Genomic DNA, 23603 nt, shown 5'->3' on the forward strand with positions numbered 1-23603 from the left:
CGTATTGTGTGCACTGGACCTCTAGTCCGTAATAAGTTTGTTTATTCTTGTGGTAATTTTAAAAATTAAACTTATATTCTATGAAGACCACTTTTCAATCCCATATATTAGACAAACTTAAAAAATATACATAATATATCTATACCATGCTTTATTCTCTTTAGATTCTTACAGCAGTATATCTATCTTTATATAGTTGTGGTTTAGTATTATGCTTTACAAATACACATATTTTCATTTGTTGGCATTGCTTGCCTATTTATGTCTATATATAATTTTATTGATTTGATCTACAAGTTTTTACATTGTGATGGTAATTTTTAAGTCAAATTTTTCACTTGGTATATTATCATATGTGAAAAACCCTTAATGAAAAAGTTACATTTGCTAGATATCTTGAGATTATATCTTTGACAAATATTAAATAGAAGGGAAAACTACACACATTCTAGTATTAGCAACAAAAATTAGAAACAGCATAACTAGTAAGAGAATAGACAAACCTGTTAGGCAGTCATTAAAAATAATCTTTTGTGGTGTAATCTGTTGAGAAAAAAAGTATTTAAGTTGAATCTATAGGAGCCTGCATAACTAGCTAAATTCAGATGTATAGGGTTATTCCAGGCAATGGAAGTAAACTCATGAACACATGTAGGACAGGAAGCCACATTCAGGGAGTTACATGGCCTTCTGTTTATTTTTTAATAGCTAGCATGGAGGGTGCCCATGGGAGACTATTAGAGATGAAGCTAAACAGAAAATAGGTCATTAAAGATCTAGTTTGTAAAATGAAAAAGTGAAATTTCTCCTGGAAGTTATGAGAGAGAATCAGAACAATATTTAGCATGAATAAAAGAAATGATATGATGTGATAGTGGATGCATCTCTCCAAGTTTTTATTTGTACCTAAACACAAAACAACTTGAAATGAGAACAGGCATATAGATCAATGGAACATAACAGAGAATCCATAAATCAATCCACATCTTTATTATCAATTAATATTTGACAAAGGAGGCAAGAGCATTCATATATCTCAAAGGGCAAGGGAAACAAAGGGAAAAAGTGAACAAATGGGACTCCATCAAACTAAGAAGTTTCTGCACAGCACAAGAAACCGTGAACAAAACAAAAAGACAACCAACAAAAAAGGAGAAAATATTTACTAACAATAGTTCTGACAAGGGTTTAATATCCAAAATGTATAAAGACCTCATACAACTCAAATAATCCAATTAAAAAATGGGAAGAGGACCTGAACAGGGTGACATACAAATGCCCAACAGGTATATGTAAAGATACTCAACATTAATAGCTATTAGGGAGAAGCAAATAAAAACTACAATGAGCCCTAGCTGCTTTGGCTCAGTAGAGACAGTCTCACTCTGTGGACTGAAGGGTCCTGGCTTTACTCCTGGTCAAAGGCACCTACCTCAGATATGCAGGCTCAGTCCCAAGCCATGCAGGAGAAAACCTGTAGATATATGTCTCTCACATCCATGTTTCTCTCTATCTCTCCCCCTCCCTTCCACTCTCTCTAAAATTCAGTGGAGAAAATATCCTTGAGTGAGGATTAACAAAAAACTACAATGAGATATTACCTCACACTTTTAGAATGGCTATTATAAACTAGTGACCCAGTGCATGGATTCATGCACATTGAAAGGAAATTAATTAGAAGGCGGCCATGGGGCAAGATGGGCAAGATGGGGCCAGACATGCGCTGTAACCAACCTCCCATGGTCCCTTCCCAACTGGCAGCACCTGCTATGGCTTGAAGTACATCTATGGAGTTAGTGGGGTCCCTCTGGCAGATGGGGTCCTTTGGCCTGGCCTGCAGAGATCAAGTTGAAACTGGCTCTATGACATCCCCCAAGGGATCCGAGAGTGTGAGAAAGGACTCTGCAAAGTTGCTGTCATACACGGTGTGAAATACAAATGCAAGTGAGCAGTAGACCAGATTCAGGGCCTAAAGTGCCCCAGCAACAACATAACCCATGGCCGAAGGTGGAATCTGTGGCTCCAGTGAGGAATTGGGTTCCCTCCTCTCTGTTTTTGAGGTGCATTACTGAAGAATCACCACTGCCAAGTCACTGCAGCTCAGCAGCTCCTGTGTTGAGCATCTGCCCCGTGGTGGTCAGTGTGTGTCATAGTGATCGGTCGAATGGTCAGACACTTAGCATATTAGCCTGTTATATATATAGACTGGAGTCTTAAACGTAAGACGGGAAACCATAAAAATACTAGAGGCATCCACAGCCAGCAAAATCTCAGACATATGCCAGAAGAACTTCTTCACTGATACTGCCCCTAGGGCAATGGAAGCTAAAGAGAAAATAAACAAATGGGACTACATCAAAATAAAAAGCTTTTTTACAGCAAAAGAAACTATCAACAAAACAACAAGAAAGCCCACTGTATGGGAGAACATATTTGCAAATGTTACCACTGATAAAGGTTTAATCTCCAACATCTACAGACAGCTTATACAACTTAATAAAAGGAAGATGAATAATCCAATTAAAAAATGGGCAATTGACCTAAATAGAATATTTTCAAAAGAAGACGGAAGGAAGGCCAAGAGGCACATGAAAACATGCTCAAAGTCACTAATTATCCAAGAGATGCAAATCAATATCATACCTGTCAGAATAGCCAGCATCAACAAATCAACAAATGACAAGTGTTAGCGAGGTTGCAGAGAAACAGGAACCCTTGTGCACTGCTGGTGGGAATGCAGACTGGTGCAACCACTATGGAGAACAGTATGGAGTTTCATCAAAAAACTGAAAATGGAACTCCCATTTGACCCAGTAATCTCACTCCTAGGAATATATTCCAAGAAACTAGAAACACCAATCAGAAAGGATATATGAACCCCTATGTTCATAGCAGCACAATCTACAATAGCTAGAAACTGGTACATCTACACAATGAAATACTATGCTGCCATAAAAAAGAAGGAATTCTCATCATTTGCAGCAACTTGGATAGAATTAGAGAACATCATGCTGAGTGAAATAAGCCTGTCAATGAAAGAGAAATACCACATGACCTCACTAATTTATGGATATTAAAGAACATTATAAATTGATGAACCAAAAGACAGATATAAAGACAGTAAAGCAACAAGCAGACTGTCAAATTAAAGCGGGGAGGGTAGGGAGATCTGGGGGAGATAAGAGATCATCCGAAGGACTTGTATACATGCATATAAGTACAACCAATGGACACAAAACTCTGCGGAGGAAGGGTATGTATGGGGGGGGGGAGCAATGTTAAAATATGTACACAGATAATAATTTAATTTAAAAAATGCAAAAATAAATAAATAAATAAATTCCCCCCAAAAAAATAATAAAATAATTGTTGTAAACAATTCAGACATTTTCATGTTTTTGAATGTGGCTTTCCAATTTTCCTAGCACTCTTTATGGAGAAGCGTTCTCTTTTAATCATTGTATATTTTTGTGTTTTTTTTTATCTAAAATTATTTGCCATATACATGGTGTTATTTCCTGGCTCTCTGTTCTGTGTGTCTGTTTTGTCTGTTTGGCCAATGCCATGCTGTTTTTATGATTGCTGCTTTATAGTCTAGTTGAAGTCAGGGAATGTGATGCCTTCAGCTTCATTTGTTATTGTTATTGTTGTTGTTTCCCCACGCAGGATTGCTTTGACTATTTCAAGTTTTTTGTGGTTCCATACAAATTTGTTGATTTTCCAGATCTTGGCTTTTGTAAATAATTCTGCTATAAACAAAGGGGTGCATGTATCCTTTCTGATTGCTATTTCAGAACCTTAAGGATATTTACTCAAAAGAGGAATTGCTGGGTCAAAGGGCAGTTCCACATTTAACATTTTGAGGAAACTGCATATTGTTCTCCACAGTGGCTGCACCAGTCTGCATTCCCACCAACAGTGCACTAGATTTTCTCCACATGCTGTCCAGCACTAGTTGTTTGTTGACTTGTTAATATTAGTCCGTTTGGCAGGTTTAGTTTTAATTTGCATCTCCTTAATGATTAGTGACCTTAATCATTTTTTCACATATCTGTTGCCTATCTGTATTTCCTCTTTGGAGAAGTATCTATCCAGATCTTTAGCCCATTTTTTAAATTGAATTGTTTTTCTTTTATTAAGTTGTATGAGTTCCTTATACATTTTGAAAAGTATCCCCTTATCAGATAAATCATTGGCAAATATGTTTTCCCATGCAGTGGGCTTCCTTTACATTTTGTTGATACTTTATTTTCTGTGCAGAAGCTTTTTTTTTTATTTTTGGAGTCTCACTTGTTTATTTTTTCCTTTGTCCTAGAAGATGAACCAGCAAACATATTGCCACAGGAGATAACTGAATTTTTTTTGCCTATGGTTACTTCTAGGATTTCCATGGTTTTGTGACTTACATTTAAGCCTTTTATCCATTTTCAGTTTATTCTTGCCTGCCTGCCTCCCTTCCTCCCTCCCTTCCTTCCTTCCTTTATTCTTTCCTTCCTTCCTTTCATACCTGTCCAATTTTCCCAACACCATTTTTTGAAGAGGACTACCTTTATTCCATTGTATGCTCTTGCCTCCTTTGCCAAATATTTTTTTAAAATATATTTTATTGATTTTTTACAGAGAAGAAGGGAGAGAGATAGAGAGCTAGAAACGTCGATGAGAGAGAAACATCGACCAGCTGCCTCTTGCACACCCCACAACCAATGTACATGCCCTTGACCGGAATCGAACCTGGGACCTTTCAGTCTGCAGACCGACACTCTACCGCTAAGCCAAACCGGTTTCGGCATCCTTTGCCAAATATTAATGGGTTTGGATGGACTTCCGGGTTTTCTCTTCTGTTCCATTGATTTATATAGCTGTTCTTCTGCCAGTACCAGACTGTACTGATTACAGTGGCTTTGTAGTATAATGTTATATATGGTATTGTGATCTCTCCTATTTTGTTCTTCTTTTTCAAGAGTGCTGGGGTTAAACAGAGTCTCTTTTGGTTCTATATAAGTCTTTTGAGTATTCATTCTAGATCAGTGAAATGTGTTGTTGATGTTTTATTGGGGTTTGAATTGAATATATAAATTGCTTTGGGTAGTATGGGCATTTTAATGATGTTAATTATTCCAATCAATACTTCTTTGTATCTTCCTCTATTTCTTTTTTCTTTGTCCTGTAGTTTCCTGAGTTCAGGCCTTTTACATCCTTGATTAAGTTTATTCCTCAGTATCATAGTTTTTGTTGCAATGGTAAATGGAATTGTTTTTTTAGTTTCTCTTTCTGAGTATTTATTTATTATTATTTTTTATTTTATTTATTTATTTTTAATTAATTTATTTATGATTAAGGTATCACATATTTGTCCTCAACCCCCATTCCAATCCCCCACCCCCCACTCATGCTCCCACCCCTCTATTGTCCTTGACCATTGGTTAGGCTCATATGTGTGCACATAAGTCCTTTGGTTGATCTCTATATTATCATTTTTAATCGTATATATCTCCTTTTCCCCCCATTGACCTGCTCCCTGTCACATGCCCTCCTCCACCCACAGTGTCTTGTGTCCATTGGTGTGTTTATATGCATGCATACAAGTCCTTTGGTTGATCAAATTCTTTCCCTCCACAATGCTTCCCAGCTTTCCTGCTGTAATTTGACAGTCCGTTTGGTGCTTTACTGCCTTTGTATCTACCTTTTTATTTATCAGGTTATAATGTTCTTTATTTCCCATAAATGAATGAGATCATATGGTATTTTTTTTCATTGCCTGGGTTATTTCACTTAACATAATGTTCTCCAGGTCCACCCATGCTGTAGCAAATAGTAAGAATTCCTTCTGTTTTATAACAGCTTAGTATTCCATTGTGCAGATGTACCATAGTTTTCTAATCCAGTCATCTGCTAATGAGCATTTAGGCTGTTTCTAAATCTTAGCTATGGTGAATTGTGCTGCTATGAACATAGGGGTGCATATATCCTTTCTAATTGGTGTTTCTAGTTTCTTGGGATATATTCCTAAAAATGGGATCACTGGGTCAAATGGGAGCTCCATTTTTAATTTTTTTAGGAAACTCCATAATGTTCTCCTCAGTGGCTGCACCAGTTTGCATTCCCACCAGCAATGCGCAAAGGTTCCTTTTATTTCACATTCTCGCCAGCACTTATCCTTTGTTGATTTGTTGATGTTGGCCATTCTGACTGGTGTGAGATGGTACAGCATTGTCATTTTTATTTGCATCTCTCGGATAATTAGTAATTTTGAGCATGTTTTCATATGTCTCTTGACCTCCCTTCTGCCTTTTTTCAAAAAGATTCTATTTAGCTTCATCGCCCATTTATTTATTGGATCATTTATCTTCCTTTTATTAAGTTATCTGAGTTCCCTTTAGATGATGGAGATTAGACCTTTTTAAGTGATAACATTTGCAAATATGTTCTCAAATACATTGGGCTTTATTGTTGTTTTGTTGATCGTTTCTTTTGCTGCAAAAAAAAAAAAGCTTTTTATTTTAATGTAGCCCAATTTGTTTATTTTCTCTTTAGTTTCCATTGCCCTAGGATCAGTATCAGTGAAGAAATTGCTTTGACTTATGTTTGAGATTTCTCCGCCTGTTGATTCCTCTAGTATTTTTATGGTTTCCATCTTATGTTTAAGTCCTGTATCCATTTTGAGTTTGTTTTTGTGTATGGTGTAAGTTGGTGATCTGGTTTCATTTTATTGCATGTATCTGTCCAATTTTTCCAAGATCATTTATTGAAGAGAATGTCTTGACTCCATTGTATGTTCATGCCTCCTTTGTCAAATATTAATTGAACATAGTGGTTTGGGAAGGTATCTGGATTCTCTATTCTTTTCCACTTGTCTATATGCCATTTCTTGTGCCAGTAGCAGGCTGTTTTGAGAACAGTAGCTTTGTAATACAGCTTGAAATCTAGTATTGAGATACAACCTATTTTGTTCTTTCTCAGGATTGCTGTGGCTATTTTTTTATTCCACGTGAATTTTTGGAGAGTTCTTTTTAGGTCTCTGAAATATGAGGTTGGTATTTTAATGGGGAGTTCAATGAATCTATAGATTGCTTTGTGTAATATGGACATTTTAAAGATGTTGATTCTACCAATCTATAAACATGGTATGTTCTTCCATTTGTTTAGGTCTTCCTCTATCTCTATTTTCTGTGTCCTGTAGTTTTCCCCATATAGGTATTTTACCTCACTAGTTAATTTTATTCCTAGGTATCTTAATTTTTTAGATGGGATGGTAAATGGGATTGCATTTTTTTAGTCTCTCGTTCTGTAAGTTCACTATTGTTGTATAGAAATGCCATAGATTTCTTGGCATTAATTTTTTATCCTGCTACACTGCCAAATTCATTTATTAAGTCTATTAGTTTTTCAATTGAGTTTTTTTTTTTAATGTACAATATCATGTCATCTGCAAATAAGGATAACTTTACCTCTTCTTTTCCAATTTGGATGCCTTTTATTTATTCTTCTTGTCTAATTGCAATGGCTAATAATTTCAGTACTAAGTCATACAGGAGTGGTGAGAGTGGGCATCCCTTTCTTGATCCTGTTCTTAGGGGAAATGGTTATAGTTTTTGCCCATTGAGAATGATATTAGCTCTGGGTTTATAATAAAAGCTGTAGCTTTTGGAGATATGATCCTTCTATTCCCACCTTGCTGAGAGTTTTTATCAAGAAAGGGTGTTGGATTTTGTCAAATGCCTTTTCTGCATCAATTGATATGACTATATGATTTTTATCTTTCAATTTGTTTATGTGATGTATCACGTTTATTGATTTGCGGATATTGTACCATCCTTGCATTCCTGGAATAAATCCTACTTGGTCATGGTGTATGATCTTTACGATGCTCTGCTGGAGCCGATTTGCTAGAATTTTGTTGAGGATTTTGGCATCTATGTTCATGAGGGATATTGGCCTGTAATTCTCTTTCATTGTGTTGTCTTTATCCGGTTTTGGTATTAGGGTGATGCTGGCTTCATAGAAGAAGCTTAGAAGTGTTCCTTCCTCTTGAACATTTTGGAATAGTCCGAGGAGGATAGGTTTTAGTTCTTCCTTGAATGTTTGATAAAACTCTCCTGTGAAGCCATCTGGCCCTGAGCTTTTGTTTGCTGGAAGCTTTTTGATGACTGTTTCAATTTCTTCCCAAGTCACTGGTCTATTGAGGTTTTCAGATTCTTCCTGATGGAGTTTTGGAAGGTTGTATTTTTATTTTTATTTTCGTCAGTGTATGTTTAATTTCTATTTGGTCATTTTTCATATCCTCAAGGGTCTCATTAAATTTGTCTGCCTTTTCTAGAAAATTCTTGAAGAACCTAATAACCGTGATTTTGAACTCTTTTATTCTCCTCCATTTCTTTTGTTTGAGATCTCTTTCCTTGTCTTAGCATTTTCGCTGCTTCCCTGAGTTGGTAGGGTGGCTTTGTGGGTTTGGTGTCCTATATGATCTGGTGGGTCAGCCTCCGCAGTTACCTGTGTTAGACACTCTTGGTGCTCAAAAGAGTGTACAGCCTTATTGTAGTTAAGTCTTGATGGTTGTTGGTATCACCGGGAGGAATTGACTGCTAGACCTACTGGATGTGAGTATCAGCTGTGTCTACAGCAGAGTACCTTCTGTATTGGAAACAGTCTTATAGGATCAGACTTGCAAAATTGCAAAAGCCTCTGAGCTCAGCTTGGATGGGGTGGAGTCTCAGGGCTGGGCCTCCAGTCCTGGCTTCCCGCCAGTCCTGCCCTTGTCAGTCCTGCCCTTGTGCATGCGCCTCAGACCTCTGCCTTCCACAGATCCCCTGAGTTTCTGCCTGACAGTCCAGATTCTGCTTGTAAGAGTGTGGATGCCCCAGGGACTCGCCCAGAATTGGGTTTCAGTGCTCAGTACAGTCGGAGCTGGGGATTCAGTGCAGTTTGAATCTTCTGACTCCTTCCGCTATGGAGAGGCCACAGCAACCTCCATGGATAGACCTCTCTGAGCACTCTCACTCGTGCACTGCAGCTTTGGTTCCCCTGGTCTCCTAGTTTGGTCATACCTCTCTGTGCACACTCACTAACGTGCTGCAGCTCCCAGCACCCCACGTCTCCTAGACTCTGAGACTTTGGGTGCCTTTCACAGTCCAGACTCCACCCATTTGAGCCTGGGTCCACAGGGCTTTGGCTGGGACTGGGGTTCAGTGCAGTTGGAACTGGGGTTCAATGCAGTTGTGGGCTTCCTTCCCCCTCCCACCAGCCCAGCCCTCAGTAGCCCTTCCTCTCTGCGTGAGCGTCTCCCCACCTCAGTGCTTTTCAGATCTAGATCTGATCCGTGAGCTTCTCTTCTTCTTTCTAGTTGTGCATTTCCTGCTCAGCCAGCTTTCCTATGGTTTTGGATGATGTCCGTTCTGTCTTTTTGTTGTTATTTGAAATTGTTGTGCGAGGCGGCAGTTTAGGCACTTACCTAGGCCACCATCTTGGTTTTCCTCCTGTGTCCCATAGATTTTGGATTGCTGTTTTCATTGTCATTTGTTGCCAGGATATTTTTTATTTCTTCATTCATCTCTCTGGTAACCCAGTCATTTTTTAATAGCATGCTGTTTAGTCTCCATGTGTTTGATTTATTTGGAGTATTTTTATTGTAGTTGATTTCCAGTTTTATGCCACTATGATCTGAGAAGATGCTTGATATGATTTCCATCTTCTTGAATTTGAAGAGACTTTGCCTATGTCCCAACATGTGGTCCATCTTTGAAAATGACTCATGTGCATTTGAGAATAATGCATATTCTGTGGCTCTGGGGTGAAATGTTCTGAAGACGTCAATTAATTTCATCTGGTCTAGTGGGTCATTTAGGATTGATGTTTCTTTGCTGATTTTTTGTAGATGATTTGTCCAAAAGTGATAGGGGGGTATTAAAATCTCCAACTATGGTTGTATTGCTATTAATTTCTCCCTTAATATCCTCCAGGATTTTTTAAAATGTATTTGGGTGCTCCTGTATTGGGTGCATATATGTTTTACCAGGGTTATTTCTTCTTGTTGGATTGCTCCCTTTAGTATTATGAAGTAGCCTTCCTTATCTTTTGTTATGTCCTTCACTTTGAGATCTAATTTGCCACATATAAGTATTCCTACCCCAGCTTTTTTTTTTCATTTCCATTTGCCTGGGAAATCTTTTTCCATCCCTTCACCCTCAGTCTGTGTGAATCTTTTTTTCTGAAGTGGGTTTCTTGTAGACAGCAGATATATGAGTCTTGTTTTCTTATCCAATCCATTACCCTATGTCTTTTGAATGGGGCATTTAATCCATTTATATTTAAAGTTATTATTAATAGGTACTTATTTGTCACCATTTTTATTCTATACCCCTGTGTTCCTTTCTCATTTCCTATTTCTTTTTTTATTTTTACAGCAGACCCTTTAGCATTTCTTGCACTGCTGGTTTGGTGGTAATAAGTTCCCTTAGTCCTTTTTTATCTGTAAAGCTCCTGATTTCTCCTTCAATTTTGATTGATATCCTTGCTGGGTACAGTATTCTTGGATTTAGACCTTTCCTTTGCATGATGTTGTATATTTCATTCCATTCCCTTCTGGCCTGGTGAGTTTCTGTGGAGAAATCAGTTGCTAGTCTGATGAGGTTCCTTTATGTGTAACTTTCTGTGTCTCTCTGGCTGCTTTTAAGATTCTTACTTTGTCATTGGTGTTTGCCAGTTTGATTATAATATGTCTTGGCATCTGTCTTTTGGGGTTCATTTTCCTTGGGAGTCTGTGAGCTTCTTGGATTTGTGTGGGTTTTTTCTTCTCTATATCAGGAAAGTTTTCTGTCATTATTTTTTCAAACAGGTTTTCTATGCCTTCCTCAGTTTCCTTTCCTTCTGGGACCCCTACATACGAATATTATTTTGTTTTGTATTGTCCCGAAATTCCCTTACGCTCTCCTGCTTTTTAATTTTTTTTTCCCATAGAAGCTGCTCTAATTGGGTATTTTTTCTATCTTGTCTTCTAGCTCACTGATGTGGTCCTCTGCTCCTTCTAGTCTAAAATTGATGCTTTCCATTGAGTTCTTAGCAATGTCATTTTTCATTTCTTCTTGGTTCTTCTTCATTTCCTCTTGGTTCTTACTCATATTGTCAAATTTGTCTTCCATTCTTTTTAGCCAACCTATGATAATTTCTCTGAATTCTTTCCCTGATAGGTTGCTTGTCACTAATTTGCTTACTTTCTTTTCTGGTGATGCCTGCTTTTCTTTCATATGCAGGCTGTTTCTTTTTCTCTCCATGGTCTCTCTTTTCAGCGTGTCTGGTTATGTAGTTCTCTCTCCTGCGTTGATTTAAAGGCACAAAATACGACACAACCAGGTACAACACACAAGGCACTGAACAGAAGTGTGTTTGTGATATTAATAACCTCCAATAAAGGTTAGAAAAGGGCAAATTAGGAGATATGAGAGAAAGAAGAAGAGTAAAAAGGGAAGAGAAAAAGAAAAAGAAAAAGGATTGTCAATATGAAATTTGAAAACAGGGGGAAAAAATAAGATAGACAAGAATGAGACTAAGAGAGAAAAGGGGTACAAACTATATATATGGTGGGAAAATTCCAATAGAAGAACTACTAATCCTAGCAAATGCCAACAATAGTACTTGGAGATTAATACAAACTACAACAGCCACTAATATCAAGTGAGGTAAGGGAAAACAGAAGAAAAAAACAACAAAGAAAAACAAAGCAAATAAAAAATACCATGCAACAACAACAACAAAAGAATAACCAAAACAATCTCACTAAAAAGCATAAAAATTCAATATAATCAACATTCACGCACACAACAACAAAAGGACCTTTAGAAAAACACAATTTATTTTCTTTTCTTTTTTTTTTAATTAAGACAGCGAAGAGAGTGGTGTGTATGCACTTGGAGGAGGGGATTGGAAATTAGATATGAATAAGGAAAATCTAAAGCAGGAAAGGGTTAAGATAAACAGGACTTCAAAAGGGGAAAGGTTAGGAAGAGAATGATGGCATAAAGGTTGTATTGTTACAGGGTTAAATGATGCTAAAGGAAAGATGAAAATAGAATGAAGAACAATAATCCCAATGTAAAATAAAGAGAAAATAAAATGGCACTTAACAAAAAGAAAAAGGAAACAAAAAAGGTAAAATAGCAGTTGTAATAATGGTGATTGAAACTAAAAAGGTAATAATTAAAAAGGTAAAATCAGTGAGGATAAAATGGGAAAAATTGTTTCTTAAGTAAAAGGTGCAAAAAATGAAAATAAAATAAAATAAATAGCATAAAAAAATGTGCAGTAGTGAAGGTCATTCACTTCCTCTGTTATTCTGTTTGGCACGCCTGTTTCTCAGACCTGACAGTATTGCAGTTCCCTGTGTCCCACTGCACCTCGGGGTTGAAAGCTAGTCCTTATTTTTAAGTATGGGGTTTTTTTATTTCTTGTGTTCTTTTATTTTTGATTAAATAACACTAATAATAAAACGTCAGTTTGTAATTCAGTCCCTAGGTGGCAGTGTTTCTGGATTGACTTCCCCATCTTTTTGGCTGCTCTAGCCTTCTTTCTCTTTGTCATTCAATACCGATTCATGGTCGTGGGCTGCCTCCAAGCTGGCTCTCACATGGTCTCTCCCCCCTCTGATCCCCAGTTTCCAAAAAAAGCAATTTCCCCCTGAAGTCTCCCAGGCTATGCCAAACTGGGTGGTCTTTGCTTGATAATCAGAAGCAAGGGGATGAAGTGGGAAAAGCCCAGGTGTGCGAAAGATGGGTCTGTGTGCAAGTTCAAGCAGACTGCACATCTTTCAAATTCTTATGCTCTCTCTCCGTGTCAGATCAGAATGGATTGCTTTTTAGAGATAGATTCCGTTAGCCACATCGAGGAACCCCTTCCACATTCACAGATCACGCTAGACCCAATAGCTGGGGACTTTTGTGGGCACAGACTTCCCTGATCCTCAGGGTCTTGCAGCATGGCTTTTCACTCTGCCACCACTGCTGCCTCCACCGCAGCCACCGCTTCCACTACCCAGATAACTCACATTATCCAGGCAAAATCTGACCTTTCCATGCTGGTGAAGAGCTCCCTTTAATCCCTGTGTTTGTGCCGATTGGGGCGTCACAGCTGTTCCATGGTCTCTAGAGTTGTGGGTTTTTCAAGCCTCAGATAAGATCCACTTTTCCTTGCAAGATGAAGTAGTTTTCCCTCTAAGCCCATAGCTCCAGGAGAGGTCTCAGCTGCAGTATGGACTGATTGGTCAGGGAACCTCGATCCCCACCTTCTTTTAGAGTTCTGCTATCCCTTAGCTTGCCAACAAACTCTCCCCAAGCGACTTTCCATCACTACTTCTATTTGTTCCGGGACTAGGATCAGAACAAGTCTGACTATTCTGCCACCATTTTTGCCCCTCACAGCCTATTTCTTCTTTTTACAACAGACACTTTAGCATTTCTTGCATTGCTGATTCAGAGGTAATAAACTCCCTTAGTCCTTTTTTGTCTGTGAAGCTCCTGATTTCCCCCTCAATTTTGATTGATAGCCTTGCGGGGTATAGTATTCTTGGATTCAGATCCTTCCTTTGCATGAGTTTGTATATTTTATTCCATTCCCTTCTGGCCTGATGTGTTTCTTTTGAGAAATCAGTCACTAGTCTGATGGGGAATCCTTACATAGATCCTTGTATGTTTCTCTCTGGCTGCTTTTAAGATTCTTACTTTGTCATTGGTATTTGCCAATTTAATTATAATGTGCCTTGGTGTCGGTCTTCTGTGGTTCATTTTGTTTGGGATTCTGTGTACTTGTTGGATTTGTGTGAGTTTCTTTCTTCCTTATATCAGGGAAGTTTTCTGTCATTATTTTTTCAAACACGTTTTCTATTCCTTGCTCAGTTTCTTCTCTCCTTCTGTCACCCCTATTATGCATATTTTGTTTTGTTTCATGTTGTTCCAAAGTTCCCTTAGGCTCTCCTACTTTTTAATTTTTTATATATATATAGAAGCTGCTCTGCTTGGGTATTTTTTCCTACCTTGTCTTCTAGCTCACTGATACATTCCTCTACTTCTTCTAGTCTACTGTTGATGCATTCTATTGAGTTCTTTATAGCAGCATTGTCATTTTTCATTTCTTCTTGATTTTTCTTCATTTGCACTTGGTTTTTACACATATTGTTGAATTTGTCTTCCATTCTTTTCATCCCCTTAAGACCATGTCTCTGAATTCTTTCTCTGACAGGTTGCTTGCCTCCAATTTGTTTACTTCCTTTTCTGGAGATGGCTCCTTTTCTTTCATATGTGGGCTTTTTCTTTTTTGTCCCCATGATCTCTCTTCTCCACGTGTCTGGTTATGTAGTTCTCTCTCTCCTTATCATAGGTGAAATTTGACTTTTCTGTGAGAAGTTTCAGAGTTCTTCCCAGTCCACATATTCACATTGCTTGGGTCTGGTGTTCCTGGGTTCGCAGCTGCTCACTGAGTGTTGTTGTATATTCCTGGGATGTTTTGACTTCTGATAACATCCACTCTCCCCTTCAAGATGGCATGGTTTCTGTATCAGAGCCAGTTGCTCTGGGAAAGATTTCAGAAGCAGTGGAGGCTGCCTTGTCAGGGAACCCCATCTGGAAATCCCCTAAGTCCCTTGGAGTATAGCTGTCTCTCAACTCACAAATAAATACTTCCTGTGCAGCACACTCTCCTTTTGTTCTGTCACTCACACACTATCTTGCAGTCTGCCTTCCCGTTGGCATCCATCTTCAACTCCTGAGCTTTAGTTCTTTTATCACATTTCCAAGTCTTCATTCACCAATGTTTTATTAAATCTGCATTTTTAGTAAAACTAAATTGCATTTAGCAAATCTACTCTTGCATTCTTTTAATATTCTTAGTTTTCAAAAGCTATAAATGATATTCAGCTGAAAAAGTCAAACTTCAGAGGGAGGGGATAGTGGGGGATAGGAGACCAACCAAATAATTTGTATGCATATAAGCATAACCAATAAATAGACAATAGAAGGGAGGGGACCTGAGCTGGGAGAGGACAGTGGGGAATAATGGGGGTGTATATAATACTTTCATCACTAAGAATAAAAAAGAAGAAGTATCTCTTTAGTGCCAAAACTGTGATATGTTCTCAGAGTAATTACAATATGTTCAATTGGCCTTGTACAATATTAAATTTATGTTCTGTAGATGACAAACTATGACTTATTTGAATTGCCTTGTTTCTATGTGTCTGAGCTGTCCCAAGTCTGTTTTATTTGACACTGCTTTGTCATGCAGGGTACATCAGAGAAGGGTTCCTGGCTGTGCAGCATGCCTTAGATAAGGCCATCATGCAGTACCATGGATACCGTGCTGCCCAGAAGCTGTTTGATGGCATTAGTGTTCTTGTACAGAGGTTTCCACATCCAGCTTATTCTAGAGACCTGTTATTGGAAATCATTAGTGTTCAATTCCCTTTGATGTTCATATTCATGTTCTCTTCAATTGTACTTTCCATCATGCGAAATCTTGTGTTGGAAAAAGAAAAAAGATTGAAGGTAATCCCAATTATTTTCTGATAAAGTTTCTGTAAACTTATTTTTATGCCTATGGAGTTCTTCTAAATGGAGAGTTAGACTATTTCTACATATTCAGCATTGGTAGGTAGTTGTTATACTCAGTGGCAGCAAATTACATCTCAGGATCAGCAAATATATGACAGAAACTGATGCAACTTTCCAATTTTCCAAGCTGGCAGCATTGCAGAGGCAAACCATCTCTGGGAAGCAACAAAAAGAAAAAACGTGAAGGCCAAGAAGTCACTAGTGGAATTTTTAGTCTCTAGTACCTAGGAACCTCAAACACAGTTCACACCTCACTAAATTAACATGAATCCCCAATCTTTTGGTCTATTTACCTTGGTGGCTACAGCCCTAGCTAACATGTATGGGTTTCAACAAAAAATTGCAAAGCACATCAAAAATTAAGAAATGACAGTCCAAAGAGTCAAATTAGTTATCAGAACTAGACTTAAATAAGACAGAGATGTTGGAAATATCAGACAAGAAATTTAAAATTATTATGATTAGTAATTTAAAGGCTCTAAAGGGAAAGGTACAAGTGTCCAGATCTTCAAGACCACCCCCATTTTCTGAAATGCAGCAGTACTCATCATATAGTTATACTCACATCTGGAAATTATTATAGTGTTGTAGTAAATACCCGTAGCTGGGTCATAAGAGGAAATTACCAGGGAAAGCCTAGAAAAACTAACCTTGCAAACACGACATCCTAAAAGTCTTAAGCCTCCTCTGTTAGCTCTTTTCTGCACAGTGGAAAACATGCAAGATCAGACAGTTAATGCTATCAGAGAGAGAAAAAACTATAAGAAGGAGTTAAAGGAAAATTATAGAAGTCAAAATATGCTAACAAAAGAGAAGAATGGTTTTGACAGACTCATCAATACATTTGACCTTGATGAGGAAAGAATCAGAGAATTGAATAAAACAATTGAAATTATACAAGCTTAAAGAGAAAACAAAATTTAAAAATTCAGAAAAGAGCATACAAAAAGTGTAGGACAATATTAAACGGTATAACATGTACATAACTGGAATCCCTCTTAGAAGATATGAGAGAATAGAGCTAACAGGAGAGTATTATGCTAAGTGAGAAAAAGTAGGCTAGCGAGAAATAGACAAATATCACATGATCTTGCTTATATGTGGAGTCTAATGAACAAAATAAACTGACAAACAAAATAGATCCAGAGACATGGAAGCATGCAACAGATGATTCTCAGAGTGGAGGTGGGGAGTGGAAAGAGATTAACCAAAGAATGTATATGCAAATAGGCATAACCCTAGGACACAGCAGTAGTGAGGTAAAGACCTGGAGGGGGTTGGGAGTAAGTGGGAGGGTATCAATGGGGAGGAAAAGGTAACATCTGTAATACTTTCAACAATAAATATACATTAAAAAAAATAATAGCAGAGTTTTTTCCAAAATCAGTGGTAGGTATCAAACCACAGGTATTAAACCACAGGTTAAAGAAACTCAGAGAACATGAAACAGGATAAATATAATACATCACACACACACACACACACACACACACACACACACACACAAGCACACAAATGCGTACTCATAAACACACACAAACACCTAGACATAATTATATTTAAATTGCTGAAAACCAAAGACCAGATGTTGAGAGCAGCCAGAGATGGAGAAAAGGCTACACTGTCTACAAGAAACAAGCATAAGAAGTATAACTGACTTCTAACTAACACTGGATTTTTAAAACAAAAAACATAGACACATTTCTCTAATATTCCAGGAAGCATACTACAATATAAAAGAGATCTTAATATTTCAGTTTAATTTGAAATGCTTTCCATTTTGGTCTAATACTAAGTGAGTACAGTATTGAAATCAGGAGAATTATATTATAATGCTAATACTGTACTTATTAATTCCGTAATTTTGACCAACATTCTTGATTTTTTGGACATTGCTTCTTCTCATTCACAAAAGAGAGATATTACCGATTTATATAGGTTTTATAGGAATTTAATTTTTAAAGTATATGAAAGCATTATGAATTACTGTTAGGTGTTATATTTGATTTGTGTTGACTTTCCTACAGGAGTACCAACTCATAATTGGAATTAAAAACTGGATGATCTGGACTTCCTATTTCCTCACAGTCTTCTTGTTTTATATAATTATTATCGCTTTGATATTTGTGTTATTATTTGCCAAGGCAAGTTTCTAACTTTGTGCTATCCAATCGTTATTTAATGAATCATTATGTAATGTTAAATCTTTAGTAGCCACTTCACATTTTAAAGAATAGAAAAAACAATTGAAATTATTTTATATAATAATCAATATATACAAAATATATCAACACACAATATACTTGAAAATTAAGATATTTTATTTGACATTCTTTTTTGTACTGACTGTTTTATATTTAAAACACATCTCAGTCCATATGCAATATCATCATTAGAAATACCTAATATGTACTTGACACTGTGTTTGTTTTTTAATTTAAAGTAACTAAAATTAAATGATAGTCACACTAGCTACCTTTCAAGTGTTCAGTAGCTAATGTGGTTCATGTCTGCTATATTGGATATCTTCCAAGATTGTAGCCTGCTGTAGCTATCCTCTGAGAGGGATGAGGTCATTCCTCTCTCGTGTGGACTGATTGGTCTCAGGTTGCCAGGAAGATGAAATTTGGCTTATATTGTCTCCACTATGGAGAGTCATAGGCTGCTGAACATCCAAGGGGGAAAAAACCAACAACACCAGAAACCCTTCTGTAAAAAATATGTTGTTTAGTTAATTTTCCTACAAATAAGCATCAGTCACTGACCAATGTGATCTACTACTTATGTAGGCCTTTCATTCCCCGCCTCTTTTCCCTTGTGTTTATGTGACACTACTTGTGGTGAGCCTTACATTGTCATATTGTTTTATTGTAGATTATCAAGGAGCCAATTTTCCGTTACAGTGACCAAAGTTTCATCTTTGTATTTTTTTTGTGTTATGCCATTGCTTCAATATGCTTTGGCTTTATGATTAGCACATTCTTCAATAAAGGTGAGTCTAAGACCTCCCCATATATAATGCTGCTTCTGTTCTAATTGACTAAAATGGGATCTTATTTGGGTGCTCCTTCTAGACATCTCATATATAGTCTTTGCGTGTGTATGTGTGTGTGTGTGTGTGTGTGTGTGTGTGTGTGTGTGTGGTGTGGTGTGTGTGTGTGTATGTGTGTGTGTGTATTTCAGAGAGGAAGGGAGAGGGAAAGATAGATAGAAACATCAATGATGACAGAGAATCATTGATTGTATTCTTTCTGCATACCCCTACTGGGGATCAAGCCCATAATCCAGGCATGTGCCCTGACCAGGAATTAAACCATGACCTACTGGTTCATAGGTCAACACTTAACCACTGAGCCACCTCTGCTGAGCTCATATGTATAGTCTTGACTTACATTCTATCATAGAATATGAATTGTATATGAAATGTTTAATAGAAGGTAAAGAGAACATTGAAAATTAATATGGCCCAATGTGTATATTAAAAAGTATATAAAATAAAATTTGTGACCAGTTAGAACTTAGGATAAATAAATAATGCTTTTTTGCAGAAGTTTATTTCTTTTTTAAACAATGTTTTTATTTTCCCACTTTTTAATTGAATTTATTGGGGTGATACTGACAAAATTAAAATTATACAAGTTTCAGGTATAGCATTCCAAAACACATCATCTGAACACTGTATTGTGCATTCACCACTGTAGGTAAACTCTGTCTGTAACCATTGATTCCCTCTATGAATGCAATTTAAATTGGAGGTTTATTTTATATTAACAGACTTTAATCCATTACTTTTAAAAAATGATTTAGTGTTTAAAGTATTACATATGTCTCCTTTTCCCCCCATTGACCTCTCCCTGGATACTCCCACCCTTCTAGCACATGCCCTCACTCCTTTAGTGTCTATATATCCATTGGTTACACTTATATGTATGCATACAAGTCCTTTGGTTGATCTCTTACCTCTGCCCCTGCCTTCACTCTGTTCCATGCTTCTCTAGCTCTATTTTGTTCATCAGTTTATGTTGTTCATTATATTCCACAAATGAGTGAGAACATGTGATACTTATCTTTCTCTGACTGGCTTATTTTGCTTAGCATGATGCTCTCCAGGTCCCTCCATGCTATTGCAAATGGTAAGAGCTCCTTCTTTTTTTACAGCAGTGGAGTATTCCATTGTATAGACATAGCATTGATTTTTAAGATGGGAAACTATATCCCTTTTTTAATCCACTCATCTGCTGATGGGCAATTAGGCTGTTTCCAAATCTTAGTTATTGTAAATTGTGTTTCTATGAATATAGGGGTGCATATACCCTTTCTTGTTGTTTCTGATTTCTTGGGATATATTCCTAGAAGGGGGATCACTGTGTCAAATTGGAGTTCCATTTTTAGTTTTTTGAGGAAACACCATACTGATTTCCACAGTGGCTACAGCAGTCTGCATTCCCACCAGCAGTTAATGGTCTATTTCTCCACATCCTCTCCAGCACTTGTTGTTTGTTGATTTGTTGATAATAGCCATTCTGACAGGTATGAGGATGGTACCTCATTGTCATTTTGATTTGCATCTCTCAGATGATGAATGACTTTGAGCATGTTTTCATATGTCTCTTGGCCATCTGTATGTCCTCTTTTGAAAACTGTCTATTTAGGTTTTTTGCCCATTTTTTGATTGGATTGTTTATCTTCCTTTGGTTAAGTTGTATAAATTCCTTATAAATGTTGGAGATTAGACCCTTATGGGAGATAACATTGGTAAATACTAGTATGTTCCTTCCTGCTTTCTTGTTGTTTTGTTGATGGTTTATTTTGCTGTGCAGAAGCTTTTTATTTTTATGTAGTCCCATTTGTTAATTTTGTCTTTAGTTTCCATTGCCCTAGGAGCTGTATTGGTAAAGGTACTGCTACAACAAATGTATGCTATTTTGCTGCCTATAGCATCGTCTAAGATTTTTACCATATAGTTTCCTGTCTTACATTTAAGTCCTTTATCTATTTTGAGTTTATTTTTATGTGTGGTGTAACTTAGTCGTCTAGTTTCATTTTTTTTTACATGTGTCTGTTCAATTTTTCCAATACCATTTATTGAAGAAACTGTCTTATTCCATTGAATGCTCTTGCCATCTTTGTCAAATATTCATTAGCCATAAAGATATGGGTTTATTTCTGGGCTCTTCATTCTGTTCCATTGGACTATATGCCTGTTCTTATGCCAGCAATTGGCTGTTTGAATTATAATGGCCTTGTAGTATGATTTGATATCCAGTATTGTGGTACCTCCCATCTTATTCTTCTTTCTCAAGATTGCTGTGGCTATTCAAGGTCTTTCTTGGTTCTATATAAATTTTGGGACTATTTTTTCTAGGTCTGTGAAATATGCCATTGATAGTTTAATATGGATTGTGTTGAATCTATAGATCACTTTGGTGGTATTGATGTTTTAATGTTAAGTCTTACTACCATAAACATGACATATGTTTCCACTTTTGTCTTCCTTAATTTTTTTCTTCCTTGTTATATAGTTGTTCAAGTACAGATCTTTTATCTCCTTGGTTAAATTTATTCCTATTTATTTACTTTCTTGCAATAGTAAACAGGATGGTTTTTTAAGTTTCTTCTTCTGAGAGTTCAATAAAGAACATTATAACTGATGAACAAAAAGATAGATACAAAGGCAGTAAAGCATCAAACAGACTGTCAAATTACAGTGGGAAGATTAGAGAGAGGTGGGAGTGATAAGAAGTCAATCAAAGAACTTGTATGCATGCATATAAGCATAACCAATGGACGCAAAATACTTGGGGGTGAGGGCTTGTATGGGAGTGGGGTCGGGGGGACAATGGGAAGATATGTACACATGTAGTACCTTAATAAACAAAAAAATTGGGGGGGGGATGTTACCAATTTCTGAATATTGATTTTGTATCCTGCAACTTCTGTAAATTTATTCATGAAATATAGTAGTTTTTGGTGGGGTCTTTAGGATTTTCTATGTACAATATCATGTCATCTTAAGGGAAATGCTTTTAGTATTTTGTCCATTGGGTTTAATGTTAGCTGTGGGCTTGTTATATATAGCCTTTATCATGTTAAGGTATGATCCCTCCATTCCCACTTTGCTGAGAGTTTTTATTATACAATTAGAGGCCCAATGCACAAAATTGGTACAAGAGAAGGTCTTCCTTCCCCCGGCTGCTGGCTCTGGCTTCCCTCTGGCTCCCGAGACCTGGGCTTCCCTCATAGCCCTGGCTTCGTCTGGAAGGTCATCAGGTATAACTAGCATAATAAGCTTTTATTATTATAGATTATTATAGAGGATGCTGGATTTTATTGAAGTTTTTCTGCATTTATTGGTATGATTATGTTATTTTTATCTTAACTTTTGCTTATGTGATGTATCACATTTATTGATTTGCAAATATTGTACCAACCTTGTATCCACAGAATAAATCTCACTTGGTCATGGATATATAGTCTTTTTATTGTATTTCTGGATCTGATTTGCTATTATGTTGTTAAGGGATGTTGGTCTATTATAATTTTCTTTCTTTGTTGTGTTTTATCCGGATTAGGATAAAGTTGGCTTTGTAAGAAGAGCTTCAGAATTTTTCTTCCTCTTGATTTTTTTAGAAATCTTTGAGCAAGATAGTGATAGTGCTTGGATGTTTGGTAAAATTTTCCCATAAAGCCATAAAGCCCAAGGCTTTTGTTGCTGAGAAGTTTTTTAAAATATATTTTATTGATTTTTTACAAAGAGGAAGGGAGAGGGACAGAGAGCTAGAAACACTGATGAGAGAGAAACATCGAACAGCTGCCTCCTGCACACCCCCCACCGGGGATGTGCTTGCAAACAATGAACATGTCCTTGAACAAAATTGAACCTGGGACTCCTCAGTCCCCAGATTGACACTCTATCCACTGAGCCAAACCAGTTTCAGCTGAGAGTTTTTAATTATTGCTTCTATTTCATCAGTTGTTATTAGTCTGTTCAGGTATTCTGCTTCTTCCATATTGTATGTTTCTATGAATTTGTCCACTTCAAGTAGCTATTTTGTTTTCATATAGTTGTTCATAATATTTTCCTAAAATCCTATGTATTACTGTGATGTCAGTTGTTACTTTGCTACTTTCATATCTGATTCTATTTGTTTGGGTCCTCTCTTTGTTTCTTTTTTTTAATTATTATTTTTTAATATATTTTATTAAATTTCTTTTGCCCCCCTCCCTCCCACACATCCCCTACCTTCCCAGAGTTTTGTGTCCATTGGTTGTACTTATATGCATGTATAAAAGTCCTTCGGTTGATCTATTATCTCCCCCAGATTTTCCTCCCCTCCCCGCTGTAATTTGACAGTCTACTTGTTGATATACTGTCTCTATATCTATCTTTTGGTTCATCAGTTTATAATGTTCTTTATCATCCACAAATGAGTGAGGTCATGTGGTGTTTCTCTTTCATTGATTGGCTCATTTCACTCAGCATGATGTTCTCCAATTCCATCCAGGTTGCTGCAAATGATGAAAATTCCTTCTTTTTTATGGCAGCATGGTATTCCATTGTGTAGATGTACCATAGTTTTTTGATCCAATCATCTGCTGACAGGCACCTAGACTGTTTCCAAATTCTGGCTATTGTAGATTGTGCTGCTATGAACATAGGGGTGCATATATCCTTTCTGATTGCTGTTTCTAGTTTCTTGGGATATATTCCTAGAAGTGGGATTACTGGGTCAAATGGGAGTTCCATTTTCAGTTTTTTGAGGAAACTCCACACTGTTCTCCACAGTGGTTGCACCAGTCTGCATCCCACCAGCAGTGCACGAGGGTTCCTTTTTCTCTGCAACCTCGCCAACACTTGTCGTTTGTTGACTTGTTGATGTTGGCCATTCTGACAGGTGTGAGATGGTACCGCATTGTTGTTTTGATTTGCATCTCTCAGACAATTAGTGATTTTGAGCATGTTTTCATGTGCCTTTTGGCCTTCCTTCTGTCTTCTTTTGAAAATGTTCTATT

General features: G+C 37.0%; 1 protein-coding gene across 1 annotated transcript in view; it reads left to right on the plus strand.

Moving 5' to 3' along the window:
- LOC123653337 (phospholipid-transporting ATPase ABCA3-like) overlaps nt 1-17746 on the plus strand; it is a 40545-nt gene extending 22799 nt beyond the window's left edge. The window contains exons 5-6 of the mRNA XM_045589321.1: nt 15265-15524; nt 17618-17746. Of these exons, the coding sequence (XP_045445277.1) occupies nt 15265-15524; nt 17618-17746 (389 nt within the window). The remainder of the gene's footprint in view (nt 1-15264; nt 15525-17617) is intronic.
- Nucleotides 17747-23603: the final 5857 nt, after the last annotated feature.

The sequence above is a fragment of the Pipistrellus kuhlii genome, unplaced genomic scaffold, assembly GCF_014108245.1.
Source record: "Pipistrellus kuhlii isolate mPipKuh1 unplaced genomic scaffold, mPipKuh1.p scaffold_m20_p_31, whole genome shotgun sequence".
In the NCBI taxonomy this organism is placed as follows: domain Eukaryota; kingdom Metazoa; phylum Chordata; class Mammalia; order Chiroptera; family Vespertilionidae; genus Pipistrellus; species Pipistrellus kuhlii.